The sequence below is a fragment of the Botryllus schlosseri genome, chromosome 13 (assembly GCF_051294905.1).
Source record: "Botryllus schlosseri isolate E-star chromosome 13, Bs_hap1, whole genome shotgun sequence".
In the NCBI taxonomy this organism is placed as follows: domain Eukaryota; kingdom Metazoa; phylum Chordata; class Ascidiacea; order Stolidobranchia; family Styelidae; genus Botryllus; species Botryllus schlosseri.
Genome location: NC_137248.1, coordinates 8,884,292 through 8,897,690, shown reverse-complemented (window position 1 = coordinate 8,897,690; position 13,399 = coordinate 8,884,292). Strand labels below are relative to the sequence as shown.

Here is a 13,399-nt window from a genome sequence, read left to right as displayed (position 1 = left end):
CGCGACAGCTCAGGTCTAGGTTTACCTTTACTCAGGGCCGAAACAGCACTTCGTCAGCCCCCCCCCTCAAAAATAAAAACGTTGGTCACGTTGCTGATGGACTTGTGAAAAAATTATTCATCGACTGGCTCGAATTAATTATGACACACTTCTTGTGTTTTGGGGTATCAATATGACTTGAAATGCCGGTATTTCCTATGGTATCCAGCTCCAGGATAATGTCGCAATTGCAGATATTGCAATGTGCGAAGCACTAGCCCTTCAAGCGTCGTTTGATACTTTAAATTTCTCTCTCATAATCGTCACGAAAAACGTTTTTACGCCTGCTCATTTCAACTACCAGATTTAGCCTTATTAGTAGCTAACACTATATGTACAATATAATTTAGATAAATTTATCAATGATCTATAGCTTTACCTTTTTTCAGTACGCAATAAATGCTGCCTTACCTACAGCTTATTCTGCTTTAGACTAAACAGCAGAAACCTGGTACTGCTGTTTACTGCGAAAATGACGTCTGCTGCGATAGGTTAGTACAGCCGAAACTGCTACACCACTCACTGCCCTAGCTAAGCTATTGCACCACTTCCAAGTCAAATCAAGTGGTGCGTACGCCACGGGAGTTCCTTTCGGTCATGATGTCATAAAATCTCGACGCAAAAGCATAATTTTAGAATGTTATGCAACACAGATACCATATGGAAATGATCGAAGTTCTGTAGTTTTTGAAAATAAGACAAAATAAGGACGCAAGTCGAAAATAAGGACTTTTCTTAGAAATAAGGACAGTTGAGTTTTCTAAGACGTGGCCCTTCAAAATAAGGACAAATCTTAGAAATAAGGACGGTATGGCAACCCTGTGTATAGGTGTATAAATTACACAGAAAGGGTCATTATTGAAACACTGCTATCTGAAATGAATATGTGCATTATCAAAACTACCATAACATACATGGATATGGTAACCGCCTAAGAAATGATGAGTATAACTATATTTCACATCAATTTTTTAAATTCGGTGGGCATTAAATCAATTCATCACTTTTATGAAGTCTAATTGTAAATCTTTTCTACATAACATCAAAGGTCGAACTTACCCGCATGCAATATTTCTCAGCGGAATTACAACCCGTCTCCAACCTTGTGTCGTACCAGGATAATAGACTGACGAGGAATGCAGCTCGACGGTACAGCCCCTAGGAATAGGGTCGTGTCCGAGGCAATCCTCGTTTATCAGTTGCCAAGATATTCCGTGGTCACTCGAGTATTCTAGTCTAACAGGGTATTGATCAGACCCGTCCTCACCACATCCTACAGCAATCTTTAAAATAGGCAAAAATAAAGGATGCTATTATGGATGCAGATTTTAGCGTTACATTTTATATTGTATGTTTCTGAATGAATCAATTTCTCTTCATATTATAACGTTTGATACTCCGACATGGAAGACAGAAAGAAATTTATATTGGGTAATAGTTTTCCTTTGAATCCACTGTTTTCTATATTACCTAACTAAACATGCGACCTCTAGGAGAGAACTTGTCAATGATTATAATGAGGATATTACATTCAATAGTCATGTCTTATTTCCTTGTGATATTTGGGAAAATCGGATGTCATTATCGCAGTCTTATACCATTAACAAATCTTTCACTATTCATTATTCATCATTGCGTGACCATAATTCTGTATTTTGAATTGAGATTAGTGTCGTTTACTTCCGGAGTCCTGGTTATGGTCAGTCGAAAAGCTTGAAATCTAATAAATTAGGCTGTATGAAAAGAATTTTGATCAACATTAAAATTTTGTATCTTTAACTTTTTTTTGAACTGGCATAACTGAAGTAGATAATAGAGTACACAATTTGCATGATTACAAACGATATGGATGATGCAAATTGGACATGACCAGAAATGCCATCTGAAAATATATTCTTGTTATAAAATATCTGATTATTGAGTAAATGATGATGACAATCCATGCGAACGAATTAAGACTTTTCAAAACTACTTACTTACTTGAGCAGATCCAAAGTCAGTCAATTCGACTTCTACTTCAAGTAGTTTTAAGTGGCTTATGGAAGAAGTACTTCTACTCATACTTGAGTAGATTTTTTCGTCGTTACTTCTACTTCTACTTGAGTAGCTTTCTTGACTACTTTGACTACCTCTGCTAGATAGGTAGTCAATACCAATATTTTCAAGATCTAAATATCAGTGTATAATGTAAAATGCAACTAATGCATCAATGTATCTATCAAACGCTAATAGGTTTACGTTCATTTGAAGTGAATCGATTATTGTGGCAGGCAAATTCCAACATTACATTTGAGCTGGCAAGGATTTTGACACTCACCTTGAATTGAATGACATAATTTTCAGAGACACAAAGGTCTTTCGTGGTGACCGAATGCTCGCCAAGCGTCGGAGTCACAATAACGGAGGTGCCCGAAGATTCACAGAAGTAATTTCTCGACACGTGGTCATTATGCAACCATGTTGAAGAAACCGATGTGAAATTATCCTCTAGAAGATATTCATTGCAACTAGACCATTTACCGCCGATTAACATATTGTCAACGCTCCACACATCACTGTCTTCTTGAAAATTAGGAGTTGCTGTAAACCAGACATCAACTCATTTAATCACGTAATTATGCTTATTAAAACGAACTTACTGGTTTTTAGTTGTGTCTGCCACAGCCGAAATGACACAGTTTCATATCTAGCATACTGGGATAATTCGACGTGAATCAATGTCTTGGAGTCGTAAAGATCAGATAAATACACAAGACGCAATGTGGACCATGTAATTCCTCCGTTTCTAGTAGCTTGTATTACCAACGCTGATTCAGTTTCACCTTTTCACAAAATAGAATAAATTCACTAGACTTATGAGAGCTATGAAATATGAGTGAACGTTACCTTGAACAGAGAGGTAAAATTGCAAATATTTCATGTCCAGGGTATTCAAAGCAACAGTTTGGAGAATACGCATTCCTGCTAGCCTCATCTCTAAATTATCTCCATTTACCAGATTTCCATTAAAGAGAACACTTTCTCCCCCAATTACCATCGCAAAATTTTCTAAGAAAAAGTAGAAACACATAGGCGTTCACTTGGGTAATATAGATTTCATTTTTGTACCTCCATGCCATGGCTGATCGAATGTTACTTCCATTTCTGAAGACAGTTTTACAGCCCTGTGGCAATCCAGTGTGTTATCGAAGTCTTTATCACACCTTAATGGAATTCAATGTTTAATAAAAGCTACAATAACTTTCGAGCAATATTTCTTACCAGCATGAATCCACACCATCCTCATCTGGCCAACATCTTCCATAGCCATTACACATCCATGGGCATCCATTCCCAATGTAGACATTATCAATAGCCCAAGCTTCGGTGCCGTTAATGCAGTCGTGAAGAGTCCATCGGAATCGGACGTGCGGCAAACTATTGATATAATTGTATGCTTCTCAGTTCTTTGAAGAATATGTTGCATATCTTTGCAAAGATAGAGCTAGAAAGATGACCAAATAAGGAGGTCACATTTGACAATATTCTTTAAATTGTTTAGTACATACATTTAGTACCATTATACGATTTGAATATACATACACCCTCTGAAATTGCATGGATATTGTTAGATATACCATACTTTGAAAATTTTGGAGGCAGTGCGATAGTGCGACGTGTCCAGTCTTGGTGTATTGCAGCATAAAAATATGAGCCATAATCATGATCACATCCGGAAGAAGCTTGAAAATAACAATATATATAAGTTGCAGGTGCTGGGGAAACGACATTACCAGTGGATGGAAATACCTGGCGGGCATTCTGGTATAACAGGTTGCCATGTTAAGCCAAGGTCGTCAGAGTACTCGACCTTTAAAAAGCTCCCCTCCGGATTTTTTCTACCGCAACCCAAAATCAGATCGAATTGTATGAAACTGCCTGAGCCCAGTTTAAAATCCCAAGTTTCGGCTACGCCTGATGAGAAACAGCAGTTTGTTGATAAATCTTGATTTTTCAGTGGAATTTTTTGCTACCTTCGGCAGACGTGACCACCAACGCGTGTCTGTGTGGATCAGAACTTTGATTTTCTTTCTTAAACTGACCGATGCTTGCCCAGTGCACACTGTACCAATAGTTTTCCGACAAAACCTGACTGTCAAAATTATCTGCAAATCCATCTCGTAAGATGTCAGGTCCTCCAATAAACACATCGTCAATCGACCATTGAGATCTTGGCTGATCTGAAATAAGTTTTAGAGTGTCATGAAATTAGCGGATTATGGGGTCTGGGTAAAGGTTAAACATAACAAAATGGTAATCGACCACTAATAGTTGTGTCAGTGACAATTCAAACTACAGAAAATCACAAAGAGATGTGTTAAAATATCGATAGTAACTAATGGTCATCTTGATTATTCCAAGACGATTCTAACGGTCCAGGCTTAGAATACAGTATACCTGATTCTTGTAGTGGTTGCCACCATCTAAAGCTTGTAGACTCTGTTTTCGCAAGGAAAGGAATATTAACAATAACACGGACACCTCCGTCTTTGTACGCGTCAAATGTCAGTTCCTGAAAGAATCGGACAATTAAAATCTCTCGGCTGGCATCACAGTCACCATTTATTATAATACACAACAAGAGCTCCATGCAATGAAAAGATAGGAAGGAATCACAAAAACTTGATAGAGTCTATCAGTCTATGTACATTTGGACAGGTTTACAATATTATATTCAATAGCACGTACCTTCACCAAGTTCCATGATATCCCATTGTCATTGGAATATTGCAATAGTATTGATTCGTCTCTATCGTCAGGAACCAAGCAGGTATCTTCCGATGACTTGCCGCCCATTTGCAAATAGAACTGTATCATTCTATATAACAAGTGCTAAGTAAAATAATTTTTCAAAATTCATATCAGACAGTAACCCGTACCGAATTGAACGTGTGTTGAGACTGACTGTTTCAAGTATCCTCCATCCATCGCCGCCAAAGAATAAAGAGCTGTTGTCGTGAGCATTCCCACAGCCGCGACCATTTACAACCCCGGCAACTGTTTTCCACCACAGAGGATTCGGCGCTTCCGAGAAATGTTCCCAAAAGCCGGCAATCGGTTCCAAATTGATATTGCAAGATTCTGAGAATGACAAATATCATTTCATTCGGCAAATTTGAAACAGATGAAGCAGTTGATATTGCGAAAGAATGGTGGTAAGCACTAAGCAGTGACATAATTGACTTCAATTGTGCTGCCAACATTTTTTGTCCCACAGATAACCTCAACCATTTAGCCTACCATGAGATACACAAATTGTTGCAACAATCTGAGATGGAAAAGGGAGGTACGGGAAAGAAATAGATTGAGAAACACGACAGCTTACTTGTAGGATAGTAATAGGTCAACGTAATGTCTGATTCAGGACAAATCACTGAAATAGTTTCAACACGATTTGTTCTCATTATAAATGAATCAAGCTATCTTTGTAGCACGCATTGTGATAGTAGATGATCACCATACGGATTTCAAATGCATATAATGGACATTTTCATAGTTCCAATATCCGAGACGAAATATAGGGCGAATCAAACTCATTTGATCCTATCTACCAGTCTCAGGCATCAAAAGCATTTGAGCTCGGGATCGGAAATATTTTATTCTCAAGTGTCGATGTTGGATATATCAAATGATTGTCGAAGCCGGACAAGTAACAATATAAATGTGACATAGTAGCTGCAGACTCTTTTACCAAATAAATCGAGAAACGACTTCCAAAGAATCTGGTGACACAACTGTGTAAAGTTCAAGCATTAGCAATAGCATTTTCAAAATGATATTGCCTGCTATGCAAGAATATACAAAGTTTTGTACTTTGCTCACCACCACCATATCCACTGTTACATTGACATACAGCTTCATCGTCAAGACCTTCTACGCAAATACCATGTCCACTGCAGTGTGACGGACAGCTCTTTCCGATGCGCACCGATCGAATCGCCCAAGTTGCGGGTGCAGATGTCGAATTGAAAGGCACATACTGCCACCATCTGAATCTAACCCGTCTACAGGCAAGGATGGGCGACATGATTAAAGCGTGGCTCGAATTGAGAAATTATGTGAAAATATACTTTGATGCCACTCTGTCCGTTACTGGAATTATGATTCTTTTCCACGTCGAGTATAAACCTTTGTAGTATACACTGGGTTCCTTCAATTCACAAGCTGCACCGGTGCAGTCATACGCCGACATGGGATCGCTTGGACTTCTGATCTTGGAAAAGTGCCAAATAGGTCTTCCTTCAGGATAGCATGCTAATTGTACCAGGTCCCAAGAATAACCTTCGTTGTGGCTGTATTCCAGTCGGACCGGACTCTCCCATGAAAAATCGGGGGAGCATCCGATATTAATCTGCAAAATATTTAATGTTTTCACTTATTTATGCAAGCATTTATCTTGATTGTAATGCAGAGACAGGTATGTTTGGAATCCTGTATTCATTTGATCACTAATCAAACCTAAACAAAAGAATGCAGGAGGAACTATGAAAAGGATAAGAAGATGTCAACATTGATCAAACATCCATCTTAGCTTACAATAGAAATAAGTCATATCAGAGAAGAGGTATCATTTATGTCCTCTTTATTATAACAAAATCCATTTTATACATTTATATTTAGAAATATAAAGACACAAAGCTTCTGAAACTAACACTACTTGCAGATTATTGTCAAGAAACGCGGAATTCAGAATATTACATTTATATACTATTTACTGCTAGTGTGTTATACATATATGCAGGCCTACATAAACATCTAGAGCAGCAAATATTTGAGGTAACTTGAGTAAACTATGATTTTACCTCAAATTCAATTGCGTCCCCAGGCAAGAGTGAAAAATCATCTGTGATCGTGAATCTATCTCCACCGACTGCGTTGAATACAATAGAGTTGAAGCGCGGCTCGCAAAATTCCACTGGATTACCAGAATTCGAAAGCACCATGAATTTCACCTGGACATCACAAAATGTCAATGTGATGTAAAATTCTACAGTTGAGATACATTGTTTTTGAGAATTTAACGAGAGTTATTGGCAATATCTTACGATGATTCAACAAAAATGACTTTGCATGAGTTGAGAAAAGAATTGGGCTACCAAAGAAGATGTTGTATGATTTTGTCACAAACAATATTTTTGTACCCACCACCACATAAGATACTTTTCGAATCAACTATATTAGCACAGTAAGATCTACATTTATTAATGACATATGGTCCGGTCATCAATTCTGTTGAATCTATTGCTCAGGGATATATGGAAATAGAGTTAAAGATTTTCTTGCAATAGCTCTCAGCATCACTATTCAGATGCTTTTGACTACTGAAATCCCAACAGGACTTAGGCAAAACCTTAGCCCAGCTACAGACATCTGTTATTGGTCCCTGCATCTAGAAGCTAATTAATTATATACATTAGACTGCAGTGCATGAGAGCTATGTAACGTACTGTGGTCGGTGGATATTCATCAGCATCCCGTCTCTGTCCACCTTTTTTAAGTGTTCCCCCAACAGATTGTTCTACTGTGGCTGCTACTGCGTCTCCCACAATAACATCAGCTATCGACCATGCATCAATTCCACTCCCCTGAAATAACAGGTGTAACTACACATTCATCATATTCATCATATCCAATCCTGCAAAATTACCCTATTCCTGGGCTGCCACCATTGAAACCTTGTTTGAATAGTGCATGCTTCCAGTGGTAGATCTCTATGAATGTAACTCGGAGTGGTATAATCGAGGTAATACAACTCGTTCAAAAGAATCCAAGTGACTCCTCCGTTGTTAGAGTATTGTAGCAAGATTCCTAGAAAAATTAGCAATCATGAAAGGTAAATAAATTTGAATTCATCATTAACATTACCGCTCGATCTTTCAACAGGGGCCTCACACGAATTTCCATTCAGTTGAATGTAAAATTGAATCGCTCCTCCATACCGTGTATCCAAGTCAGGAGTTTCGAACTTTCTTACACCAGGCTAAAATTGTAAGCACAATTTCGAATATAAAGTACTACAAGGTACGTCAACAGAATTTTAATGAAGGTATTGGCAAAAAGACAATGAAAAGGAATAAACAAAAATTTGAATAATTAGCAGATTGTAACATCGCTAAGTCTCCACCTTTGATTATCATTAATCGGCAACATTCACAAGAAATTTGACAGCCAGTTAACAAATACCTTATGAAAATTGAGAAATTTTCGAGCCGGCATAACCCCGCAAGTTGCTTGGTCAGAAAGCTGCGATGATGCACCAACAATATTCCATCCCTTTGATTCAAGTGCAGGAATCTCTTCAGACTTTGCACTAATCCCAGTAGGCAGTGGGGTTCGAGACATACAAGAGGATCCAAACGAATCGTCATTACACCTAAAGTTATCATCGTTACACACCAATACATTGTACTCTCATCTGTTTTCTAATCTCACAGGCATTGTCCATTTCTACATCTCCCTCTTCCCCGGCAGTGCATATCACAAGCTGGTCCCATGTATACATTATCTAGTGCCCACACTCCAGTCGATTGTCTGTTATGGACCACTCGTAATCTCAGATTTGAAGACCTAAAATAATCATTGCAACTAGAGTGTAAGGTTGTAATAAATGTAAAGCATACCAAGTGGCCTTTGGTAATGGAACAACTGTAGTCATCCACCCTTTAAATTCACTGACATGGTAAATTGAAGCAGCATGGAAGTTGCCTTCATCAATAGACCCTGGCAGCTTCTCCTGAAGGTATATAGTACATGATACAGAGCTTTTAAAATATAACACACAACAGGAACCCTACATTCTGTACTAAATGCCAAGTAGCTCCATCATCTTTTGAATATTCGAGGCGTACTTCATGGTATGGATCATACTCCCCATCATCACCACATTGTAAGTTTACATCGGCTTCCAAAACGACACCCTCTGCAGTCTCCATGGTCTGAGTTTCAGCGTACCTCAACGTTTGACGGAATCGATCAGAGGAAAATCTAAAATGAACATTCCAAGCAAATTTTTGTCTGACACTTTCAACTGCAAACTACTTACAGAAGAACATTACTGCGGTTGCAATAGTTCGTCAACATCCCTGTGTGAAAGCTGACGGACGCAGTGTAAATTTTTTGATAATCATCTGGAGTGCTGTAGATTGACTTGTATAATTCATTAGACAGTAAGATATCATCTACCGCCCACACTGACTCCCCTTTAAGGTGGTCATTTGGCTGAAGCCATCGTATTTGCAATCCGGGATGAGATGCGGCAGAAGGGATTGGTATTGAAAATATCCTGAATGAAATTCACTTATCAGTACTGCATTGTGTCACCACAGAGTGAACTTACGTTACTCGTCTTTCAGAATTGAAAGGGATTAAACTAAGAAGATGCCAAGTCATGCCGTTGTTGAGGGTGTACTGTACCAGCACCCCGTCGCCTGCTTTATTAGGTGGCCTGCAGCTTCCAGTCAATGAATGTCTGCCCATCAGTATCGAAAATTGTACGTATCTGCAAAAATATAGGATTTTTTCGTGCTAAATTTGAAATTAATTGACAGAATTAGCGTATTCATATACCTTATCTGGGATCCATTGTGGGGTACTGTGATCATATACCGGCGGCCTTCTCCGTTAAAAACTAATGCTTTGTCATTTCCAATGACGCCACATTCATACCCTACATGTCCGCCATATAGCTGGAAATAGGTCTGAATGATATCAAACGAAAAAACAGATATTTGAAGAAAATATCACCTCCTCAAATGCATATTCAAGGTTTTCTGAAGATTTAAAATCAATCGAAAGCGATGCTGGGAGATTTTGTAGCGATATCGCGCATGAATCTCCTTGCCATCCTGAATCACATCTGAGGAAAAAAATGATACACAATCCATATCCAAATCTATATATTTGTGACATTGTCACTAACTTGCAGCCTGTGCTGGCACATGCACCATGTCCATTACACATATTTGGACATAGTGTGTTGGAACCGATGTATATATTGTCTATCGCCCACACGGAATCAATGTCAGGTTCTCCTTCCTGTATCCATCTGAATCTTACATGCTCGGAAAGTGCGGATATTGGCAACGGTAAATTGACACGTGACCATCTAAAATTTGATATACATTTGGAAATAGCATAATTTCGAGAACACAGTAATAATACCCTTGCTGGTAAAGAGAATGGAATTTAGAATGGTGTGTCCAGTGCCGACCTTGGCAAGTTTCCGGAAGGCATTCCCTCTGTAGCAAATGCCATCTTCGTCCGTAATCATTCGAAAATTGAACTTTCACCCTGCAAGTGATTTTGCGATGTAAGTATATCTAATCCATTTGAAGCAGAATGAAAATTTTACTCCGTCTCTGTGAATGCGGAAGAGCAAAGCGTGTTGAGCGTGAACTGCATGTAATATTCCAGTTGACTAGGTCTTTCGACCAGTTGAAACGAGTCTACCGCCCAGACATTAGTGTTTTCCTGGTGATTCCCTGTTTGCTCCAAGCATAGCGAAGCGCCGTTCCGTCGCAAAATGTGTGGAAGTGGAATTATCACGTGCTTTACTTTCTGTGAACAGTTTGCTAATATTACTCAGCTAGGCACAGACCGTTCTGCATCTGGATAATAAAACTTCGAATAAACGTACAAAATGCCTATTTATGAGTATGAAAAGATATTCGTAAGGACCATCAAATTTGACACTGATACTGACACTCAGAAGTAACTTCATATTTCTTGTACGTCAAAACCAAGTCAAGTCACTCCTTGTTACTTGAGCTATTCCAACACTTCAATATTCTGGGTAGTAATGCTATACTTATTGTGACAATTCTAAAGTAACTTTAGAACTGGGGCAGTGAAAATGAATGTTTCTATTCGTAGTTGAGTAAGACCGGAACACTACAAACAAGGTTTCAACTACAAATGATGATGCTATTATAATTTCAATAACTTTCAGTGTATACTAATAAACAAACTTAATAGTTGATAGTCTAATTTTACCTTGAATCCTTCAGGATGAAATGTAGACAAAGTCTTCTTATTAGAACCGATTTGTCCAGTCAACTTTATTTTAGCGGCTGAATTTCTTGAGTAAAGACAGTCGCCCGATCCCATACTCAGATGAAATTTGAGAGCCACTACATTTTCAGTAATTCCGGTTAATTCAGTGCAAAGCTTCCTTTTGCCATTACCATTGAAGACATAAATACTTTCATTGGCATGTGTGTGGCCACAAGCCGCATTTGCAGTTTCACCATTCCTATGTGTAAAACGGATATAAACAATCGGCATAGATTTTATGGTCATGGAATATTACTTTGCTTTAAGCTCAGGTGAATGACGGTTTGAAACAGAACCTTCTGATAAATCCAAGTCACGGGTCACAGCAAAATTTGCTCCCGAATCGTTCAAGGAAGAGCTAAAAACCATAGCATTTTCTTGAGACATGCAATCAGGCTGAAAGGGTAGATTCGTCAAAATTAATTTTCATTACAAAATGCAGAGACAAATCAAGGCACAATAAATACCTTTATATTAGCACCTGGCATGAAGAGCCATTTGCCTTCGTCTATCGGATCCAAGTTTTCGTACAGATAAGTAGGATTTTTTTTGTTTTCCACCATAAGAACATTGTCCAATCCAAAGCACCCATTTTCTCCATCACTCATATTTTGAAAAAACTTTAATGATGTATTCACCAGTTTGGCTTCTTGAGGGATGTGAACAAGGTGAACATCTCTATGCTGATTGACACTGTAATTACACCATACTTAATATGAGTTACCTAAATGAATTCACTATTACATATGATCCACTAATAACAAATCCAATTTACGATGATATGAAACCTCTCAAATTTACATATGTCAATCAAAATTGAAAATATTTGCCAGGACAATTTGATGAAAATTTTAATTGAGAATACTATTTCTTTGCTGCTAGATACTTCACAGGTCGTATGATATAAACGGATCACAGACTGTTTTATCATTTAAAAATTGAAGCAATTCATGCGTACGTTATCCATTTCATGATGACCCATGTGCCATTTAGCTCATAAGACACTCCCATTGTTAGATTCTGAGAACTGCAAGTTCCTGCACCTGCCAAAAATTACACTGAAGTCAACAAACTATTTTTATCTTTTCAGTTGTGTTACCTGTGGTAAACTGGAGCACTGTTGATGCAGTCAGATTCAAATCGAGGCTAATCAATTCCCTTTTAGATGAGTTTCCACAAAACACTGCCGAGTTACCATGGCTTATTTCTCCACAATCATTAAAAAATGAAACGCCAACAGAGCTTGATGACCTAGAAAATACCATTGTTAGAAGCAGTTAGACGATAATTTTATAGTTTCATACCAAATTTCAACCGTTTCCTCTGAATCAAAGTCATCCCGCAAAATCATACCATTTGTGTGAACATCAGCTGGAGTTTTAAAATAAGAATATGAGGTAAAACGGTTCACAGCAAAAAAATTAGGAAGCAGGATAGACATACTGAGTTCTTGCATTTCACATTACCTAGGTCAGGCCTCAATTGATCTGCAATCTGACCCTCTTCGCAGATCTGAAATGCCATGACGTCTTGAAAAATAATTTGCATCCCGGCGGATCCTGTGAGGCTAAAATTAGAATGGAGGACTAAGACAATCGTTCTTAGTTCTTCTGTGGCGTCGGCCTTACAGGAAACGGATGCATCCGGTTTTGGCTGCAGGAGCGGTCCATTCGAACGTAATTTGTGTAGAAGGTACTGCCTGAGGCGCGATGTCAGAATACAACATGCCGCAAACATAATCTGAAGTGGTCAATTCATCTTGTGTGATTCCTGAAAAATAGATCGTACACTGTAAAGATATCTGAGTTCGGTGGAGTATTCAAAATGAAATATACCTAACCAAGCGTGGCAATGTTACCTAAGTAATAACATGAACTTAAATTGGCCCAAATTTTTGCAATTGGTGGTCATTAACATGGTTACCAAATAACAATATCCATCATCCACAAGGTGAAGGAAATGAGATTCATTGACACAATTGATGTTATTATACCCCCAGAGGAATATGGCTAAGGATACAATTCCAAATAACAATTGAGTTTCAACAGTAGTCGGTGTTGGTAATCATGTAGAAGTAACACAGTGATTTCTGCCCAATTACAAGTAGAAGTAGAGATTTCTGAGACCTGTCAAAGCTACCCCAAGTGGAAGTAGAAAGGGAAGGTCTGATGAAGTAGTTTTACAAGTAGATTAGCTTGAAGTATCGCATTCTATTGACCAGATGTGGTCGAAGTAATCTTCGTTGGTACTGAAGAAGTAACAACACATA

At 38.3% G+C, this 13,399-nt stretch overlaps 1 protein-coding gene across 1 annotated transcript in view; it reads right to left on the bottom strand.

Annotated features, from left to right (window-relative positions):
- The window catches only part of LOC145454016 (reelin-like), a 29,276-nt gene that overhangs the window by 13,546 nt on the left and 2,331 nt on the right, over positions 1 to 13,399 (bottom strand). Inside the window, exons 3-39 of the mRNA XM_080331989.1 lie at positions 12,759 to 12,900; positions 12,597 to 12,697; positions 12,435 to 12,501; positions 12,230 to 12,381; positions 12,089 to 12,173; positions 11,598 to 11,823; positions 11,387 to 11,526; positions 11,071 to 11,329; positions 10,430 to 10,635; positions 10,240 to 10,368; positions 9,998 to 10,183; positions 9,823 to 9,934; positions 9,646 to 9,764; positions 9,416 to 9,577; positions 9,122 to 9,361; positions 8,874 to 9,063; positions 8,700 to 8,812; positions 8,512 to 8,646; positions 8,263 to 8,452; positions 7,945 to 8,059; positions 7,727 to 7,887; positions 7,527 to 7,664; positions 6,882 to 7,031; positions 6,150 to 6,430; positions 5,902 to 6,083; positions 4,959 to 5,160; positions 4,768 to 4,897; positions 4,477 to 4,591; positions 4,053 to 4,259; positions 3,829 to 3,993; positions 3,662 to 3,761; positions 3,301 to 3,456; positions 3,148 to 3,242; positions 2,926 to 3,087; positions 2,679 to 2,861; positions 2,357 to 2,619; positions 1,099 to 1,322 (exon numbers count right to left, since the gene is read on the bottom strand). Of these exons, the coding sequence (XP_080188115.1) occupies positions 1,099 to 1,322; positions 2,357 to 2,619; positions 2,679 to 2,861; positions 2,926 to 3,087; positions 3,148 to 3,242; positions 3,301 to 3,456; positions 3,662 to 3,761; positions 3,829 to 3,993; positions 4,053 to 4,259; positions 4,477 to 4,591; positions 4,768 to 4,897; positions 4,959 to 5,160; positions 5,902 to 6,083; positions 6,150 to 6,430; positions 6,882 to 7,031; positions 7,527 to 7,664; positions 7,727 to 7,887; positions 7,945 to 8,059; positions 8,263 to 8,452; positions 8,512 to 8,646; positions 8,700 to 8,812; positions 8,874 to 9,063; positions 9,122 to 9,361; positions 9,416 to 9,577; positions 9,646 to 9,764; positions 9,823 to 9,934; positions 9,998 to 10,183; positions 10,240 to 10,368; positions 10,430 to 10,635; positions 11,071 to 11,329; positions 11,387 to 11,526; positions 11,598 to 11,823; positions 12,089 to 12,173; positions 12,230 to 12,381; positions 12,435 to 12,501; positions 12,597 to 12,697; positions 12,759 to 12,900 (5,983 nt within the window). The remainder of the gene's footprint in view (positions 1 to 1,098; positions 1,323 to 2,356; positions 2,620 to 2,678; positions 2,862 to 2,925; positions 3,088 to 3,147; positions 3,243 to 3,300; positions 3,457 to 3,661; positions 3,762 to 3,828; positions 3,994 to 4,052; positions 4,260 to 4,476; positions 4,592 to 4,767; positions 4,898 to 4,958; positions 5,161 to 5,901; positions 6,084 to 6,149; positions 6,431 to 6,881; positions 7,032 to 7,526; positions 7,665 to 7,726; positions 7,888 to 7,944; positions 8,060 to 8,262; positions 8,453 to 8,511; positions 8,647 to 8,699; positions 8,813 to 8,873; positions 9,064 to 9,121; positions 9,362 to 9,415; positions 9,578 to 9,645; positions 9,765 to 9,822; positions 9,935 to 9,997; positions 10,184 to 10,239; positions 10,369 to 10,429; positions 10,636 to 11,070; positions 11,330 to 11,386; positions 11,527 to 11,597; positions 11,824 to 12,088; positions 12,174 to 12,229; positions 12,382 to 12,434; positions 12,502 to 12,596; positions 12,698 to 12,758; positions 12,901 to 13,399) is intronic.